General features: G+C 38.8%; 1 protein-coding gene across 1 annotated transcript; it reads right to left on the reverse strand.

Annotated features, from left to right (window-relative positions):
* Positions 1-636: 636 nt before the first annotated feature.
* RFESD (Rieske Fe-S domain containing) lies at positions 637-10,794 on the reverse strand. The gene is given in 6 exon segments (XM_032846222.1): positions 637-1,331; positions 2,865-2,899; positions 3,024-3,199; positions 10,538-10,693; positions 10,695-10,764; positions 10,767-10,794. Coding segments are annotated over 6 exon segments (729 nt in total). The 3' UTR covers positions 637-1,067.
* Between the last annotated feature and the right edge of the window lie 6,761 nt (positions 10,795-17,555).

Raw genomic sequence — 17,555 nt, forward strand, 5'->3', positions numbered from 1 at the left:
GGCCTGTGAAAGCAGGGTGGGCCGACTTCACATCCACCCTGCCTGTGAACTCAGCAGGAAGGACTGAGGAACAACACCCTCTATCTCTTCTCTGTAACAGTTACATAAAACACTTAGTTCTACACACATCACAACATTCTCAAAAACAAAGCAAAACAAAAACAAACCTTTGCTTGAAAATTTCACATGGGACATTCAAAGCACATTGGCTCACTGTGTAAGAGACTTCACATCTCTCATGGCTGGACAGCAGCTCTGTGTGTCTTCCTTGCTTGTGAGAGTGTTTGCTTTGGCCTGAGAGAAACTGAGCCAAGATTTATTTGGTTTCAATGTGCAGTACAGGAAGATTAAGGAGTGCACTTGTGGTGAGCACCAGGTGTTCTATGGAAATGTCGAATAAGTGTCTTATTTTTAAAAGAAGCATTGTAAATTGATCCCATTTTGAAGGCAGCATTTTAAGTGTCAAAAGTCTGCTATATATTTGGAAAAACTGAATAATTGAGATTGAAGCATTTCAGTGTATTTAAATTTTACCTTTAAAAAGTAAGAATAACAACCAAATGGGGCAGAGGTGGAGAGTGTGTCCAGCCAGTGAAACAAGAATACGAGAATAGAAGAATGGAAGAATACTGATGATTGTTGAAGTGGGTGATGAAAGTTTATTATGCTACTCTGTTTAGTTTGTGTATATTAAAACTTTTGCATGATAAAGTCTGCTACATCAAAATAGGGATTACCCCCATATTTCTTAATAAATTTAATTTTCTACCTTTTCTTCATTGTGGTTATTGCAAATATTTCCACCCTTCTTAAAATGTACATTCCAAACCTATAGCCTTCAGGTTCCAGTCAATCCAGAGGACTGGATGAAATGTATTTTATATATCCTGATAATCCTTACATCACAGTAAATATGTATAATTTTGAACTGTTCAGCTTTATATGATTTTTAAAGATAAGTAATAAATGTGCCTATGTTGGAAAAATTAATACTCTTTGGTATTGAAGTATGATTATTCTAATACATTCAAAACATACACAACATTTTTCATTGCCATATAGTTTTATCAGAAAGAACTCCGAATAACTTTGAAGTTTCCAGTGGCATAAAAATCAGAGTCACACTTAAAAGGTTCATTAGAAAGAGTCACATAAATATTCCCATTGTCCACTGTCACTGTATGAATCCTTTGCTTTACTCCTTTGGAGCACCACTTGGGTTTTGCTGATGGATCTCTAGGGTTTATAGACTGATATAGTCCTTCTCCTGTTGCCAAAGTAATTTTGTATTTATGCCAGGGGCAAACTATACATGGTCGTCCATCAAAATCCTGGGGAAGAAAATAAATGATTTAATAGTCTGACATTTCCAACATTCACAATAAATCTCAGGCTCAGAACAGATTCTATTGCAGAAAAGCCAGGTTAAAGAATAGGCCAGTTTCTCTTTTTTCCTTCCATTTACAAATTATTCAGCATAAGGTGGAACCTAATCTTAGCAGTCATCAAGTTCCTGCTGCATTTGATTAGAAACGCAGCCTGTTAGAACTTTATCAGGAAATGAGCTTGGGCAACTGTACCATGTGATTTAAGCTATGATGTTATCTATTAGATGTTAATGTCATTTCCGTGACAGAAATGGGGCAAGGGCATCAAGTGTTTCTAAAGGAACTTTCACTAGCTGCTGGAAGAATGGTAAGTTTCAAATATAAAGAGTTACTAAAGGCATGAGTGTATATGTTAACTGAAGAGCAATTTGTAATCCAAAGTAGTCAATTCCCAACTTTTTAACGGCCTTAAATTGGTGCTTCTCAAATTTTAAAGAGCATGGGAATCACCTGGATCTTGTTTAAATGCAGATCTTGCTTAAATTCAGTAGTCCTAAGGTAGGGCACAAGATTATGTATTTCTAAGAAGCTCCCAGGTGACATCGATGTTGCTGGTCTGTGGCCCACACTTTAAGTACAAAGTCTTATAGGTCTCATTATGGTTGAAAACTGAAGGAAATTCTTTCACATTATGATCACTAGGTGTTTACATTTTGTTTCAGTTTGTATTTTGTACCAGTGGTGGCGGGGGGGGGGGGGCGCGGGGCGCTGGTGACAGGAAGGAGAGGGATATAGCATTCAGTTTTATGAAGTAGAAAACAAGAAATAAGGCAGCTAGCTAGTTTTGGAAAGCAAGGAAGTAAGTTCCCTATTCCTTCCTGAAATAAGCATTCAATGTGTGGTTTCCTTTTTAAAATATACAAATTTATATTTTTACTACATTATTCACGTAATATATACTCACTGACAACAAACTGTGTAGAAATGTATAAAGTAACAAAGTGAATATTTTTTATTTTAAAAGTGGGATCTCATTAGACCTATCATCCCATGACTTGCTTTTTTTACTCAAAAATATATTGCTGACATCCCTCCATACCAACACATACAGATCTGCCTCACAAATTAATGAGGCAGTGGTTACATAGTTTTCCATAGCATGGCTATGGCTATTCAGTTTATTTAAACGGTTTCCTATTGTTAAAACATTTAGGTGGCCTTCAATTTTTCATTGCAACAAATAATGCCACAGTAAACCTCTCCCATATATATACTTGAACATTTGTGCAATGGCATCTGTAGGATAGATATCTCAGAGTATAATTGCTAGATCGGAAGCCATGCATACTTCCTCTATTCATCTGTGAAATAGTTTTCTTTACATTGTAGGACTGTGAATTCCTGGAATACCAGCAATATACTCAAAGCATTAAAATACAGTTCAAACCCAAATATAAATGATTTTTGCATACAGAATGAAATATAGACTATAAAAAGAAACATGAATTTGTAGGGGATAGACTTAATTTTACATACCTCTATATCTCCCAAATGTAAAGGTCCTCCTGAGTCTGAAAAGAAATTAAATATTATATCTAGTCACTAAAAAAAAAAATAAAAAAAGCCTGAAATTTTGATAGTTGTGTGGTTAGCAAACAAATATACAAGGTTTACAAATGAAAAATCAACTCTTACGGTAACAGCGAATATCCATAGCATGATACTCTCCTTTGTGGTAGAAAATGACCACTTCTCTATCATGCACAACAGCTGTCATTCTTTCAGATTTTTTAATGTCCTCTTCTCTGCCAACATAGACAGAAGAATATTCCTTCATTTCGGGATCTTGTTCAGAGCCATCAACATCCATGCTAGTTGAACAAAAGAAAAAAGAAAAAACAAGTAGTCTTCACAAATTTGGCTACAACTTAACTCACAGAGATATTTTTTATATATATATATACACACACACATATGTATATTTATATAAATATATAATATACAAATATATAAAATACATAATATACAAATATATAAATATACATATTTATATATATATATAAATATACATATTTATATATATATATTTAGATCTCTAAGATTGATAAAGGCTTTTTTATAGCTATATAAAATAAAATATTCATAAATACTGGGTTATAGTTAGTCATGATTTTGAGTTAGAGACTCTTAAAGCTTGTCCAAGTTAGGGAAGACTCCCCATTTTGAGGCTGGACTCAAATTCATTTCATTGTGTAAAATGGATATTTCAGAAGTCCCAAGACCCAGAGACTGAAGTTTCACTGTTCTTTTATTTCCCATCATTTCAGTGCTATACAACACCCAGTTATCAGTGTTATTTTCAGCCTTCTCCTAAAGGTAGGATTCTTTGACAGTCTGAATAGTCTTGTATCTCCTGGTTGAGGTGACTCATTTGATTTTGCCTGGATCTGTCTTAGAAATCAACCAGATAACTATTCCAGTACAAGAGGAGAGGTATGTATGGGCGCATTTCATTTTCTTAACTCAGAAATTAACATCACTTTCTTCTGCCTTATTTGGGAATTCAAAGAGATGGCTTTCTCTTCAATTAATTTATGTAAGTATATAAACCCATATTTCTAAACAAAGAAGTCTTCGTGGAGAATTTTCAGGTACTCTAAATATATTTTTTTATCAGCACAGATATTCAGGCTACTTTTTTGAAAGCAACTGTTTCAAAGAGACCTTATATAATACTTTAAGAACATGGTCATGGTCTGTTAATTCCTGTGAGAAGGAAACATCAAGATACATCAGTGTCAGGACTGTCGGGCCTTGTAGAGGATTTTCCTGAGGGCCTTCCATTTGGGGGTTTTTGTTTTATGCTAGGACAGTTTCTGAATAAAATTATACATCCTGTTTTGGCAAGAACTGCTATATTTTTTCGTACTCCACTCCTAATTCCAACTCTTTCTTCTTATCCCCACCCTCTTTCCATTAGAGTTAATCCCAAATTTTCTGGAAACATTCCTGCTTTTCCTCCCTATCTCGGGGTAGAGACTGTGGTGGTCTATAACTTCCAGAAAGTGCAAAGAACGTTGTATATTATTATTTTAGGGTTGGCAAGAACCTTCTTCCCTAGGCGAGAGCACATTTTCAATCTTTGCATGTAGTGAAATAAAAATCACAAGACACAAACTGAGATTACTCAACTGACTTTATTTTTAAAGTAATTAAATTTTCAGATATCCCTGCATGGTTTCTGCCCTCTGCTGGAGAGTAGGGATCTTCAACCATCTGGATAATACCCAGCTTCACAACAGGCATTAGGCAAGTTCACTCCCCGATATGAGTGGACAGGAAAGAGGCTGCCTGCAGCATTTGGGCATGAGATCTTATGTGTACCTTGACCATTATCTTGGAGCAGCACTACTTCAATTATATGAAAGAAATTATATGAAAAAAATTATATGAAAGAAATTAAAAGTTCACGGTAACATCTAATCACAAGATACTTTTTTTCTTTGGTCACTGATGGACAAGTTTCTCTGTAATCTATTTAGGGAGGAATATATGTCTAAAAAGCAAACAAAATTCTCAAGAAGTAACTACTGACAATAATCTTTAGCACAGAATTACAGAATTTCAAAAGAAAAATTTCAACAATAGATCTTCAAATTCTCCTTTTGCCAAGTTCTCTTGTTGGAGATTATCATTCGTTGAATAAGTATTTTCTGAACACATGTTATGTGACTGGCACTTCAGGGAAGTAAATCAGATCAGGTCTCTGTCCTTTAGATATTATATTCTAGTTGGTGAGATCAACAACAAACGCCAGTAAACAAATACGCAAATGAGGTAATTATACACTACCTTAAAAGCCATGAAGAAAATGAACTGGGCAATATGAGAGAGAAAAGGGAGGCCATTTTGCAAAGAAAAGCCTGGGAAGGTGACTTTGGATGGATAGTTGAGCTGGAATCTAAAAATGCAAATGAACTAGACATTTTAAGAGCTGAAGGAAGAGCATTCCAGGCTGAAGGAATAACAAATATGAAAGCCTGAGGAAAGAGGGGGGTGGAGGGAGGAGACTTGGTTAATTTGAGGAACAGATAGGAGACTGGAGCACAACGAGTGAGTCTGGTTAGACAGAAGCCAGGTCATGCCTCACTGTGTATGATTTTACTCTAAGAGCAATGGGAAGGCACTGAAGGGTGTAAAGCAGGGAAGGGTGACATGATCTATTTTTAAAATAATGCCCTCACTGTGTGAATAGATTGTAGCAAAATAAGAAGGAAACACAGAAATCAGAAAGCTATTGCAGTGGTCCATTTTAACAAGTGTATTAATTTATGGATTTCATCAGATTGGGAAACTAGAGAAAGTTCCAGATAACTTGAGAGGCATCCAACTCTGCCTTACACAAGATAAGGAATTACATATAGAAAAGGAAAAGGAAATGAATCCAAGTGATGGCCCATGATAGTTGTAGAGACCCAGATGGTGTTAAACATCAGGAAGGTTGCCATGGAATGTCCATGATATTAAACAAAATACAACTGTCTATAATTTAAGATATTTAACAAAATGATAAATCACATGTCAACTTCAAATATTCTAATTTTGAAAGATGATCCTTCCAAATCCATGTTCTCTTCAAATATGGTAATATTGTCATATTCACAGGAAGTTGTACAGAATGACGATATACATTTTGTTAATAACAGGGAACTACTTTTTAAATTTCACTCGTCTTAGTTTAACATTTCACATAAAAACATATATATGCAACTTCTTTAAAAGGGGCACTTGGACCTTGATGAACCTAGCTTAGAACAGTTATAAACCATAGACTCAATCCCTACCCCACAGCAAGAGGGAAAATTTGCTATGTGGCAAGACCAAGAGTCTCCAGGCCTTCTGATGGCTTCTCTAAATATTTAATCTTCTATGACTGATTGGAAGTCTAGAAATATTGGGAGGAAAAGAGCATGGATCATTTAAAAAATAAATTTGTAAAATAGAAATTACTATTTATAAGTAAAAATCTCTATGTGAATGTGTTAGGAGTGAGCTTTTGAAAGAAGGAATTTATAGGCTACAATTTTGAGAAGGGTAATTCTGAGCCATAACAAAGACAGGTATTAGATCTTACAATATAAGCCTGGGCTCCAAAACTGAAGTGTAGCAAGTGGCGTGTGTGTGTGTGTGTGTGTGTGTGTGTGTGTGTGTGTTGATGGGGAGAGGCAGGAAGGAACTTTGAATTCAAGGTATAAAGGAAAGCATTACACAAACCAAGTTTAGGAAATTACAGAGATGTCAAATTTGTACTCTGGAGTTTGCACTGTTAACTCTTGCTCTAACTAACCTAGTTACTTTTTAAATTATGGAAAAAAGAACATGATATTAAAAAAAACTTTCACATAAGTAAGTCAAACTGAGAAAGACAAACAATATGTGATTTCAGTCAAATGAATAAACAAAGTAATAAAAGGCAGAATCATACCTGTAAATACAGAGAACTGATGGCTGCCAAAGGGAAGGAAGTGGTGGGGGGGGGAGTGGCAAATCCGTAAAGGGGAGTGGGAGATATGGGCTTCCAGTTACAGAATGAATAAGTCAAGAGAATAAGACACAGCAAAGGGAATACAGTCAGTAACATTGTAATAGGTTGTATGGTGACAGATGGTAGCTACACTTGTGGTGAGCATAGCATAAAGTATAGAGAAGTTGAATCACTATGTTTTACACCCAAAACTTATAAAACATCATGTGTCAACTATACTCAAACAAAAAAGTTAAAAATTAGTTTACAATGAAAAACAAAAATACAGTATTTTTACGAAAAGTCAATGAGGACCATGCCATGATTTTCTGGATTAGCTATGGCTGACAGAAGGCTGCATTACTATAACTCTAAACAGTTATCTTGTTTTGCTTCGTACTGGCAGGTACGAAAGTATACAAATGGCTCAGGTGGAAGTATTTACCTCCACAGTATTGGGTGTGCAGCTTTTATAACATTTTGTGACAGGACAGATAGAGGAACAGTAAAGACAAAAAAAAATGGGAACAGATGAACTGAAATAAGCTGAAAAAAAAAAAACAAAATTTGCAACACGTATAACCAACAAAGGATTATGATTCAGAATAGATGAAGAAATTCTATAAACCAGTAAGAAAGTGCAAAAAAAAATGGGCAAAAGAGACAAACATTTCATAGATGAAGAAGTCTGAATGGCCAGTGATCACACGTAAAGATGCTCAACCTCATCAGTAGGAAAAAATACAAGAAATGCAAGGCAAAGTCACAAATGGGATACTATTTTCTATTCAGTTGACTGGCAAAAATTATACCAAGTATTGGTGAAGATATGGAGAAATTGGTAGTGATGACATCAATTAGCAATACCACAATTTGGCATTACCTAGACTCTTCTAACATATCCATGACCCATTAATCCCCCATTAAGTATATTCCAGAGAAACATGCACAGGTACACCAGGAGACATGCACAAGACAAGCAAAACACAGGAAAAAAACTCAAAATGCATCAACCGTAGAATGTAGAATTTTTATGTTCATTCAGTGGAATGCTACATAGTAGTAAAAAAAATGGGTATATCAAGTTGGATTAATTTCAAAAATATAACTTTAAAGGAAAATTTTTTTTCAAGAATTCAGAGTATGCTTCTATTTTACCAAGTGCAAAAACAGGCAAAACAAAAACAATCTATAATGGATATGTACAGATAAAGTAAATTTATAAAGAAAAGCAAGGTGATAGTAAACACAAAATTTCTTAATGTCTCAAAATATCACACTTAGTCTTATATTTAAAATTACTCTTTTAATATTTAAGTTGTATCCTATATTTGTGTAGCAAATGATCCAAAAACCAAGAAAATGTGTCTGTGGACTTAGGTCATGAGGGGACTATTTGAGAATTTATTCAGCTTATTTAAAAAGTTGGCACTAGAAGAGGAAATAAATGAATATTTTCTTTTTCTAGGCCAAAAAATTAGAAAATACTAGTATCAAGCAAGTAACAAAATACATGAGATGTGGAATAGCATCAAAAGTTAATTAAGTTCTCCCCCACTTACAAATAAATGAGAACAAAATACAATCCTTCAAATTTCAGTCTCTTTAAACTGAGTTTCAGCAGGTTTTGCACCCCAAGCAAGGAAAACTGCAGTGAACTTTGCAGGGGCTGATAAGAAAAGAGCAGAGAACGCTGCACTCAATGATAAAGGTTTCAGAGAACTATGATTAGAGTCTTGCATTTTGCTTAGGAAAATATTATCATATCTCTCAAATAATGGTCATATTTACTTATGATATCTGGTAATATTTATAATTAACACCCACATTATACTTAATTAAATATTGTGAATATCACGGTCCATTCAGACAGTAACAAAAGTCAATTTATTGTATTGTATGTATGTATTGTAATTACTATTACTTTGATGCACTATTCAGATGCACCCACACATTTCCTTTATTTTGAGTCAACTTTAAGATATCAAATCTTAAAAATAAAAAGAAGGTGAAAAGTTAACTGATCTATACAGTTTGGGGCTAGATGAAGAAAAGTTACTTCTGAAAAATTTAGCCATTTTGCTCGATTTTCCTCTTAATGTTTTTTGGCCTATGCCTCAAATAGGTTTCTAAAGGTGCTAACACCATATAAAATTACAGTTTAGCTAAATGGATCATCAATCTCTATCAGATACATTTCCAGCACAGGTTGAATTAAAAAAAAAAAAAGTTTCCATAAACCATTGGAAACAAGAGAGACATGAAAATAGGAACTTACTTGTTAGTCCTCTTGAGCTCCGACAAAGGCACTTTTACTAAGTCTGGGGCCTTGGTCTACACATTATCAGAAAGCATAACTCTGGGGTGACACCCTTGCTTTTAGTTCAAAGAAAAGAAATGCCTTAGATATCTCTTTGGATGGCAGAATAATAGTAGATAAAACTATCCTTCAGTGAGTGCCAAGCTCTTGGACTGTTTGCAGACCTGAGTTCACTAATCCTCACAAAACCTCCAAGGGGTAAATAGTATATTTATTTTCCAGATGAGTAAACTAGGGGTAAAGGATCCTTTTTAACGAAAAGTTTCCTAAAACCACCAAGTAGCAGTCAAGATTCAAACCTCTATCTTCTGAGTCGCAATTTGGTGAATATTGGTAAAATCTTAACATTTCATCCAAGTAGCACCCACAGGTTTATAAAAACACCTTGCCTGCAAATAAACTGCCCTAAAAGTACAAAACCTTTTAGCAAAATAAAGATATCTGTGAACGTATATATGTATATGTGTATCACCAAACATCGTTCTGAATTTTTTTTAATTAGGAATGCTAAGGTGCAAGTAGTTGCGTCACCAGATGTTTAAAACCGAATAGTTCCCTAATCATTTAATAAAGTCACGTAGCTGCTCTGGGGTCCGCTACCATGTCCCTGCTATTAGAGATCTGTGATCACAGGTGAGTTCCTATGGGTTTGAATCCTTGCTGTGTGTGAATTGGGGCAAGTTGCTTAACTTCACCGCGCTGCAGTTGCACGTAAAAAACGGTCTGCCACATAGAGCTACGGTGGGGAGCACACGCTTCACTATAAATCAAGTGTTTTAGAGCAGGACCGCCCGCGGGAAACGCTCCAATCATGTCAGCTGTCATCTCTAAGGTCCTTCCAGCTCTGACAATTTATCAACGCATAGCTTCAAGCTGCATTAAACACTTGAGTAAAGACGGTTACAGGGAGAGGCGCCCAGGAACCAGAGGCACCGTCTACATGTGGCTGTCCTGATGCGGTGGACTGTCCCACCTACAGACTTCGGGAGACGAGTCTCTAGGACGGCCGGAGCTGCAAATACCCCTGGGCAGGTTTAGCGCGCACCAATGCCAGGAAAGCTAATTTAAAAAAACAAAACACAAAACACAAAAAACGCCCCTCCTGCCTCATCCAGGAGGCGAGTCCCGCGTGGGCCCAGACTCCAAGGTGAACAAGCTCGGCAGGCCTCTGGGCGGAAGGGGCCTGGAGGTTAACGGTTAAGGAACGCGTGCCCCTCCTGAGAAAGGCCGGGAGCAAGGGCCAACGACATGCCCCTCGACCGCTCCCAGCCGCCGCCACCGGAAACCCGAGCTCCGGCCGGCCGCCCAGGCGGAAGCAGCGGCGCTCGCGAGCACCGCCCAACCCCGCGCGAGAACAGAACTTACCTTCCTCCAGTTCCTCGCTCCGCCTCCGCGAGACCAGCCAGCCGCGGAGCCCGCGTGACCCTACAGCGCCTGCCAGGGTTCTGAGCACCGTGCTGAGCCTCCGCGGGGCGGAGCGAGGTCGCCCACGTGACCCGAGAGCGCCCGGCCCCGGAGACTGCAGGCGTATGACCTCCACTCTCCCCACCCCGTGAACCGTGTTCCGCTGCGACCTCCGCACTGATAGTCGTGAAAGTGTGCTGACAAAACGTAGGTGGCATCTATTTATTTTGGAATGTTTGTTACTGTCACTACATTTATCCACATTTTATTTTAAGTTTATTTGCTTATTTAAGCAATCTCTACACTCAGCCTGGGGCTAGAGGTCGAGTCTCAGGCTCTTCCAACGGAGCTAGCCAGGTCCCCGCCACGTACACATTTTAAATGCGCCCACCAATCTCACTCTCAGAAATGTACCTAATAATATTTCCAAAAGTTCCTCAAAGTGCATATGATCCATGTATAAGGACGCTTACTTCAAGCAAAGAATGAGGATAGCTGAAGATCAGCAACAGGGAAGGAAGGTTAAATAAAATCGTGTGGACATGTGAATTACTTCGTAGCCAGATACAGACTAGCTTTCATGAATGTATTGAGTGTTAAAAAGGAAAGTATACAATACACAATTCTTTCGTGTAAATAAAAATTATTTCTAAGGATCCAAATAGGTATGTTTGTACATAAGGTTTTTATAAAAGAAAAATTTTTTTAAACTTCACAGTGGTTGCATTGGAGATGGTGGTTGGTTTTCACTTTATTTTTCTTGAACATTGCAACTTTTTTTCTGTACTTTCCGAGTTAAAATCAAAAACAAAAACAAAAACAAAAAACCCTGACAAAAATCCACTTCCTACTTGTGTTCCAAGCTGGAAATACTTGAGTCTGGTATGTTTTTAAAGTGTTCGTGACTGTCTTCTAATGCTGTACTTCTTAACTCGGGCTATGCCTTAGAGTACCTGGGGGTTTTAGACAGTCATGATGCCCAGACCAATGAAACCTGGGGGGTGGGGTAGGGGTGGGGGTAGGAGGAGTCAATATATTTTTTCTAACTTCCCAAATGACTCCAGTGTGAACTCAAGGTTGAAAAACACAATCTATATTTAATGTAATTAAATAATAATTTCCCTCTTGACCATTTATTTCACTGAACCAAGCAAACACTAACCATCTAGTTTTGATGAACTGCTTTACCAAAGTGATAATAAAATATATTTGGATTATTATAATTTACATTATCAGTTAGCCATCCAAATTATTTTATGGCACATGGAAGATATTAGCAGTCTTTAGCTTGTGTCATGGAAGGACTAATAAGGTTTGCTGTATCTAATGAAAAATCCTTCTTTCTTGCCTTGGCATAATCTGGACATTAAAATAAGACACACTTTAGATTCACTGACCTTAAATCTGATTTCTAATAAACTGAAGACATTTGTTATGTACCCATATATACATAAAAGGGAGAGAAATGGAAGGTTTCTTTTATCTCTACCTAAAGTATTAATGGGGTTAATCATGTAATATGAAATGCCTAGAAAACTTTAGGGGGAGTGTGGGGACACTTTCTACCTTTTCTCTCCTTGGAACCAAGCTACATCTTCCTCTAGAACCTTCCTTGATTTTTTCTTTCATCTTTTCCTTTCCTACTATTGACACCTAGTGGTAGCCCTGGCGTGAGTTTTGTTACCTACCACGGAAAGCAACTTTTCCTCTGTGAACTTGCTTATCAGTATCTTTGTCTAAAAATAGTTTTAAATGCCCCCTTTCACCTCTGTGGGCCCCTTTCCTGTGCTCTGAGCCTCAGGCTGTGCCGAGGCAGGTATTTTGAGGACCAGCCCTTTCTCTTAGAGGAGTTCAAAAGCTGCCTTCAATCCTAAACTATAATCTGTTTTGTGAGCTTATGAAGACATCAGTGTGCTGATAAGTTCACTACAGGGAGGTCTGAAGAGTATCAGCGGCACTGGATTTCCTATTCTCTCAAACCGGAAAAGGGTGACAACATTGCTCTTACTAGGTTCTTGGGATTCAGATAATGAGAATGTGAGGGTAGCTTTAAATACAACCTATCTGCTTATGACTCCTAACTGAAAGTCTCCGTAATATCCATTCATTGTGGGTGCCTCTGTGTGATTCCTGCCTGGATATTGTGGCAGAAACAGTGGTGTTCACCAAATATCCCATCTACTGCCCCACATTTCCCACCCCATTTACAGTTGGTTGAGGCTCTGTGACCACTTTTGGCCAGTGGTCAATGGGTGAATATGCAGTGTGACACTCCTAGATGGAAGCATAGAAGAGCTCCAATTCCACCTCTCCATCTCTCTCTCCCTCTCTCTCTTTTTCACAACCACAGACATTCTAGACGATGAACCTCTACCAGCCTGGGTCCCTGAGTGACCATGTGGAACAGAGACCACCCACCAGTCACTACCTTCCACCAAGCCATGAAAGAAATGTAACAAGTGAGAAATAAACAGTTGTTGTGTTAACCCACTGAAGTTCTTTTTTTTTTTTCCTAAAGATTTTATTTATTTATTGGACAGAGAGATCACAAGTAGGCAGAGAGGCAGGCAGAGAGAGAGGAGGAAGCAGGCTCCCCACTGAGCAGAGAGTCCGATGCGGGGCTCGATCCCAGCACCCTGGGATCATGACCTGAGCCAAAGGCAGAGCTTAACCCACTGAGCCACCCAGGCACCCCTTAACCCACTGAAGTTCTAAGGTTGTTTATGGTTGCACCAAAGCACAATTTAACCTAACAGCTCATTGCTACCTTCAGTTTTATGTGTTCAAGATTGAAATATTAATGTTCTCCTGTAAACTTATACTTCCTTTGTTCCCTCCATCTCCATAAGTGACAACTACCTGCTGTTCATCTACATGTTTAAGGGAGAAACCTGGATACCATACTCACATCTCCACATCTCCGCTTTTGTCACTTCTCCTGTGCAGAAAAGAGTTGATAGAACTGAGCTAAGACTGGTAAAGCTCTGCCTGTAAGGTTGGCCCCTGGCTGGCGTCTGGGAATCTGGCTGGCAAATAGTTCCCTACATTGATGTAAGATTTTCTCTAAATAATAAGGATGCCTCGCTAGGCCTAAACTGTTTGTACAAACAATATGGTTTATGCTGACCATGACCTGCTTTCCTTCTGGGACTCTAGGACTTTGGTACATGTTAGGCAGAGGTTCCAACATGACCAGCCCCCAATAAAAACTTTGGGTGCTTGAGTCTTTAACAAGATTCCCTAGGCAAAAACACTGCACACCTGTTTCTGCATTTTCATTGCTGATAGAAGAGTGAGCTCCGTGTTACCCCTCCAGAGAGGGAGACAACATAAGGAGGCCTGTGCCTAGATTCTCCCATTTTCCACCTGTGTCCTTTTTCCTTATTATCCAGATGTGTACCCTTATAATATCTTGTAATAATATTAGCATGAGAAGAACTATATAATAAATTCCATGAGTCATTCTAGTGAATTCCCAACATGATATGGTCTTAGGGACCCCTGTATGTATCCCCCCATATCTAATCCAGCACTGAGTCCTGTCGATTCTACTTCCTAAAATATACTTCACATTATTTTTTTTTAATTTTATTTATTTATTTGACAGACAGAGATCACAAGTAGGCAGGCAGGCAGAGAGCGAGAGAGAGGAGGAAGCAGGCTCCCCGCTGAGCAGAGAGCCCGATGTGGGGCTCGATCCCAGGACCCTGAGATCATGACCCGAGCTGAAGGCAGAAGCTTTAAGCCACTGAGCCACCCAGGCGCTCCCTATACTTCACAATATTGTGCTGCTTTTCATTATTTGTTTTCATCACTTTGGAAGTTGCTATCATTTTTTATTTGTATTGTCCTTTAACAGGACCCAATAAAAAACACGCCCCCCCCCCTTTTTTTCCTGTCTGAGTTTGGAACCAACTGAGAGATACAATAAGAGAATGAAGTGGAAACTTTATTTAATCATTAAAATCTAGATCGGGGTAGCGTAAGTGTGCAGCCAAATGGATTTGCTAACATGTCCTTAGTTAAATTCATGCCCCAATCACTGCCTTCCACCTTAGAGTTGTCCATCTTGAGAGGATGGACCAGATTGTACTTTCATTAGGCACACCGTTTTATAGAAAGGAGAAGGGAGGGGCTGAGCTGAGCATACAAAAAAAGGGAGTGAAAGTTGGATATTTTAAGATTTCTTGCCCACTGTGAATTTATCTTCCAAGTGGAACACCAAATCCTGTGCATTAAGCAAATGATATACATGCTGACCATAAGTAGGCAGTGGAGAAGGGAGTGTGGTCAGTGAACGCCGCAGTGTCTATAGTGAGCCTTAAGCAATACACTGGCCATTAGTACCAAGTCAGGCTAAAAAAGTAGGCACAGAGCTATGTGGGCCCAGCGAAGGGCGTTAGGTAATGTGGGTCTCAGGGTGCAGGCTGCTGCTCCTTGACCTTGAAGTGTGTTTAGAACATAATCATTCTACACATTCATTCTCAGCAAAGGTAGGAAGGTCAAAAAAAACCTCAGAAAGAAGACATAGCTAAAGCAAGGATTAAATTACAGGAAAAATGTCTTTTGGTATATACACAGAATACCATTTACTGCAATTAGAGATAGTGAATTTAACAAAACATAAGCTTCAGGTCCCCTCACATATGTGGGCCCCTTTCCAAGGTCCTGAGCAACTCGAGTAATGTGTTCCCATGGTCATCCTTTCTATCCTTTTCCTGTAATTTGAAAGCACACAAAACTACACAAAAGTAGTACAGGGAACTCTTTTGCAACAGCCATTTGAAAGTAGGTTGCTAATCCGATGCCACATGAGCCTCTAATGCTTTGTTTGCATTTCCTGCAAACAAGGACATTCTTCAACATGACCACAATACAGCAGTCGGAGTCAGGAAGTTAACCCTGACATCTGGTCCTCAAATCCAGTTCAGAACCAAGTAGATTTAGTTGTCATGTCTGTTTCCCTTCCTCGTCCTGGACAGTTTCTCAGTCTTTCACTAACATTCATGATATTCACATTTTCAAAGATTATAGGCCGTATATTTTATAACTGCTACGACCGCCCCCAACTGCAGTTTGTCTGACATGTCTTTATGATGACATTCAGGTCATGCCTCTTCGGCAGGAAATTCACATAGACTAGATTCAGAGCACGTGTAGGGCTGTACTTCACTTCCCTTCTCTCGCAGCTTGAGGGAGACTCACTACACTACCAGGTTGCCATCCAGCCACACCTGGCCTCCGTCTCTCCTCTCTAAGCCCCCAAACGTCCCCTCCAGCCCCTAGCCAGCATAGGTGTCTACCCTGCCCTGTCCTCCCTGCTGGCTTTAGGCCTGAATTGTTCACAAGGGAAGGCGAAGAGAGAAAGGAACAATTGTCATATGTTTTTGTAAAAATGTGCAAAAGTAAGATGATTTAACTTCAGTGGATGAAGGCACTTGTCTCTTTTCTGTCTGTCACACGGGCATTTTTGGGATTTGGCTAAGACGTATTTGAGTTGGAAATGTATTTAATTTGTGTTTGTGGGATATACTTACATGGTTTGCAGTCAATTGTGGTGTATAGTCAAGTTTTTGCTGGCCGTCCCAGAGTAAAAACAGCCTCTGAAAATACTCCCAGTGCCCACTGTGATGGCTCTCCTTAGATGCTAGCATGCAGGCCAGGGTTCTGTCAGAGTGAGTATGGGCTGTGATGTCTGCCCTAGGGAATATGGAAGTCTTGGAGGAGAAAAAAGATTTGAACAGGTGGATCCACTAACTATTCTATGGAAAATTTGTCTTATCATTAGACTTTTGGTAAAATTGTAAGTATAGGATTCTGTTCTCATAGATGGTACACATGCAATGTATTCAATAATACAGCCTGTAAACTGTAAATTCATACATGTTTCTTGATGAGAATCACATGAAGTAGAATTTATCATAATTCCTATGTCTATAAATACACAGACCTATACTAGGACTATCATTTGTTTTATGCTTTTGGCCGATGAAAGAAAGATTAACTATGCTATAGGAAAGATCGAGTTATCTTTCAATTCTCTTTATGTAAAATATTTTTAAATTGTTATCATGTGAAGGGATGAGGAAAGAGTAGAGAGACAAAAATTATTGGCAGAAAGTATGATAGTGGTGTGTCTAGAAATTAATAAATGTTTGCTATTATATTTGGTTTTGAATATTTGTATTTTTTGTGATTATTTGCCCATTCTGAATATTCACTTTCATACCTAATTTTTTTTTTTAAGATTTTATTTATTTATTTGAGAAAGAGACAGTGAGAGAGAACATGAGCGAGGAGAAGGTCAGAGGGAGAAGCAGACTCCCCATGGAGCTGGGAGCCCGATGTGGGACTCGATCCCGGGACCCCGGGATCATGACCTGAGCCGAAGGCAGTCGTCCAACCAACTGAGCCACCCAGGCGTCCCCCTAATTTTTTAGTTTATTATTTTATGTTCTTTTTCTTGAAGAGAGCCTCTCTCCCACCACCACCCACCATGACCTGGATCTGCCCTGAGCTACATTTAAACTGCGGGGCGGCTGAGCTCAGTGCCCACCACAGAGCACTAATGAGTATCTAGCTGGAAATTGTCCATGACAGCATGGGTAGGCGGCACTGCCTGGGCTGCTCCAAATTCCATTTGCATTCTGGCCCAGAAAGGGAAGCATGGCAGAACTAGCCTTGGACTCGTGTAGATGTCACATCCTCAAAGTCATTCCACACCATCTCGTTGAATCCAGATGGTGCTGGAGAAAGCATACCTAAGGGCAGATTGCTTAGCCAAAGTCACTGGAAACAGTCACTGGGGCACAGTACTGAAAATACATGCTCCAAGAGAGCCCCATGGCCCCACATAGAGGCCTTGCTCAGTTAAGTAAGAGGATTCAGAATGGAAATGACAAGGAAGAGATTTTTGATCTGTAAGAAGAGAAAGAGATGGGGACCCCCATCTTTGCAAATTTCTAAACTTGCAAGAAGG

The sequence above is a fragment of the Lontra canadensis genome, unplaced genomic scaffold (genome assembly GCF_010015895.1).
Source record: "Lontra canadensis isolate GAN:19392208 unplaced genomic scaffold, GSC_riverotter_1.0 scaffold4, whole genome shotgun sequence".
Taxonomy (NCBI): domain Eukaryota; kingdom Metazoa; phylum Chordata; class Mammalia; order Carnivora; family Mustelidae; genus Lontra; species Lontra canadensis.